The sequence below is a fragment of the Penaeus monodon genome, chromosome 36 (assembly GCF_015228065.2).
Source record: "Penaeus monodon isolate SGIC_2016 chromosome 36, NSTDA_Pmon_1, whole genome shotgun sequence".
NCBI classification, from domain to species: domain Eukaryota; kingdom Metazoa; phylum Arthropoda; class Malacostraca; order Decapoda; family Penaeidae; genus Penaeus; species Penaeus monodon.
In genome coordinates this window covers 25,630,279-25,632,210 of record NC_051421.1, presented here as the reverse complement: position 1 = coordinate 25,632,210, position 1,932 = coordinate 25,630,279, and the positions used below count along the sequence as shown (strand labels likewise).

Below are 1,932 nucleotides of genomic sequence, written 5' to 3'. Positions count from 1 at the left end.
GCTCTTGAATTGTTTAAATCATACTGTGAAGAGTGCCAGAAGAAAAGAAAGTGACCAATTACAAATGGTGTGGTTGTTCGACCCATCTTGACAGATGGGTTTTCTTCTCGCGGCCAAGTGGACTTGATTGATATGCAATTGATGGCACAGGATTCCTACAAATGGATTTTGGTCTATCAAGACCACCTCACCAGATTTTGTGTCCTGCGTCCACTGTCGTAGAAACGTGCAGCAGAAGTGGCGCATCATCTCACTAACATATTTCTCTTGTTCGGAGCTTCGTACATATTACAGAGTAATAGTGGGTCAGAGTTCACAGCCAAAGTGATCAGTGAGCTGAAAATCAAACTTGTCCTCGTTCTTGGAAAGCCTCGACATCCACAGAGCCAAGGATCCGTGGAAAGAGCAAACGGGGACATCAAAGACATGCTGGTTGCATAGATGAGAGACAACACCACGGATTGGAGCACTGGAATCAAGCCATGTTTGGATGTGAGGCCAAAGTGCGCCTTACATCGTCCTCGCTGGCCTGGTGAGTTAATTCAAAGGATGCAGTGTGAGGATGATCTGTTAGCTGTACTCACCACCGGTCAAAACGGAGAGGAACCAGGTCCTGTTCCCAGTGCTGAATCAGCCGAAGTTCACTTTGATACGGAACGTCCCAGTCCTCCTTCAGTAGTCCCCAACACCCCGGTACCTGTCCGACTTGTATCCGAACCATCCGGTACCTTGTCGTTCTCTAACAACCGAGGTTGAGATCGATGCAGAACGTGGCTGTCATCAATCAATAGTTTCCAGCACCCAGAGAGAGATCAGCCCTGCTGTCAGCCGAGCAGTAGCTTCGGTCAACCCCGGTGCATCGCCCGAAAACGATTTGAGCCGCAGAAAGAATAATATCATTGCCCAGAGAAAAGGTGCCCGTACGAGTCAACTTGCCCAGGCTGAACGCATGGTCAAAGGGAGTCGAATTGACCTTGCAGCCGGCGAACCACTTGATAATGCTGCTGTCCCTATTCCACTGGTAGATAGGGGTCGAGGTGTTCCTCGGAACATTCTCGGTGTCGTCTTGGAACGTGACCAAAATGACATGTACACCATTGGAGTCAAGGCAGGAGTTCTGAAGGCAAAGCTGTCATGCAACCAGTTTAACTTATGCCCTCAGCGCCCGTTGGGAGAGGACTCCATCAATCGCGACAGGGTGGTATCTCTGCTAGAAGCCGTTACCTTTGAATCGAACTGTGGTGGACAGGGTTTTGTCAAATGCAACTGCGCAGGACCCAAAAAGTGTCGAACAAACAGATGCAAGTGCTTTAAAAACAAAGTTAAATGTAACAGTAGGTGCCACGCCAGCATGACTTGTGCTAATAAAGTCTAAACTTGGACCTCTTTGACAATGCTTCAATTCAGGGATATATAATTGAAAATTGTGTGAACAGTATTCACATGTCATCATCATATTCACAAATGAAGGACAACTTGTATGGTACCTAATTGTATTTCATGACCTGAAGGAATGTGTGAAGAGTAATTTCAAATGCAACATGACTTGCACAAACAAATTACAAAGTGTAAATACTTGCACATGCGTGTATCAACGTTTTTATGAGTTGAAATAAAGTGTGAATAGTAGTTGATATCTTTGCGTTATTAGTTCAGTCATTTCATGAAATAACTGGTCCCATTTTTTAGTCATTACACGGAATGACTGGGTATTTGAATCATTACGTGAAATGACTGATGGACACAGCCATTACACGGAATGCCTAACAATGTTAGCCATTGCGTGTAATGACTGGTTTCACATATTGCCTGTAACATATATACATATATATACGTATATACATATATACATTTATACATATGTATGTATGCCTGTATGAACAAATAAATGATAAATAAATAAAAAAATAAATAAATAAATACACACATATA

At 43.5% G+C, this 1,932-nt stretch overlaps 1 protein-coding gene across 1 annotated transcript; it reads left to right on the top strand.

The window, feature by feature from the left end:
- The first annotated feature begins 549 nt into the window (after positions 1 to 549).
- On the top strand, positions 550 to 1,375 carry LOC119595594. The gene is made up of 2 exons (XM_037944704.1): positions 550 to 693; positions 908 to 1,375. Exons 1-2 carry the CDS (start codon positions 550 to 552, stop codon positions 1,373 to 1,375), a joined length of 612 nt encoding a protein of 203 aa, XP_037800632.1.
- The last annotated feature ends 557 nt before the right edge of the window (positions 1,376 to 1,932 follow it).

Coding starts and splice junctions, on each gene's coding strand:
- LOC119595594 (XM_037944704.1), top strand. CDS start 550: ATGCAGTGTGAGGATGATCTGTTAGCTGTACTCACCACCGGTCAAAAC. Junction 694..907: donor CAGTAGTCCCCAACACCCCG/GTACCTGTCCGA, acceptor ATCATTGCCCAG/AGAAAAGGTGCCCGTACGAG.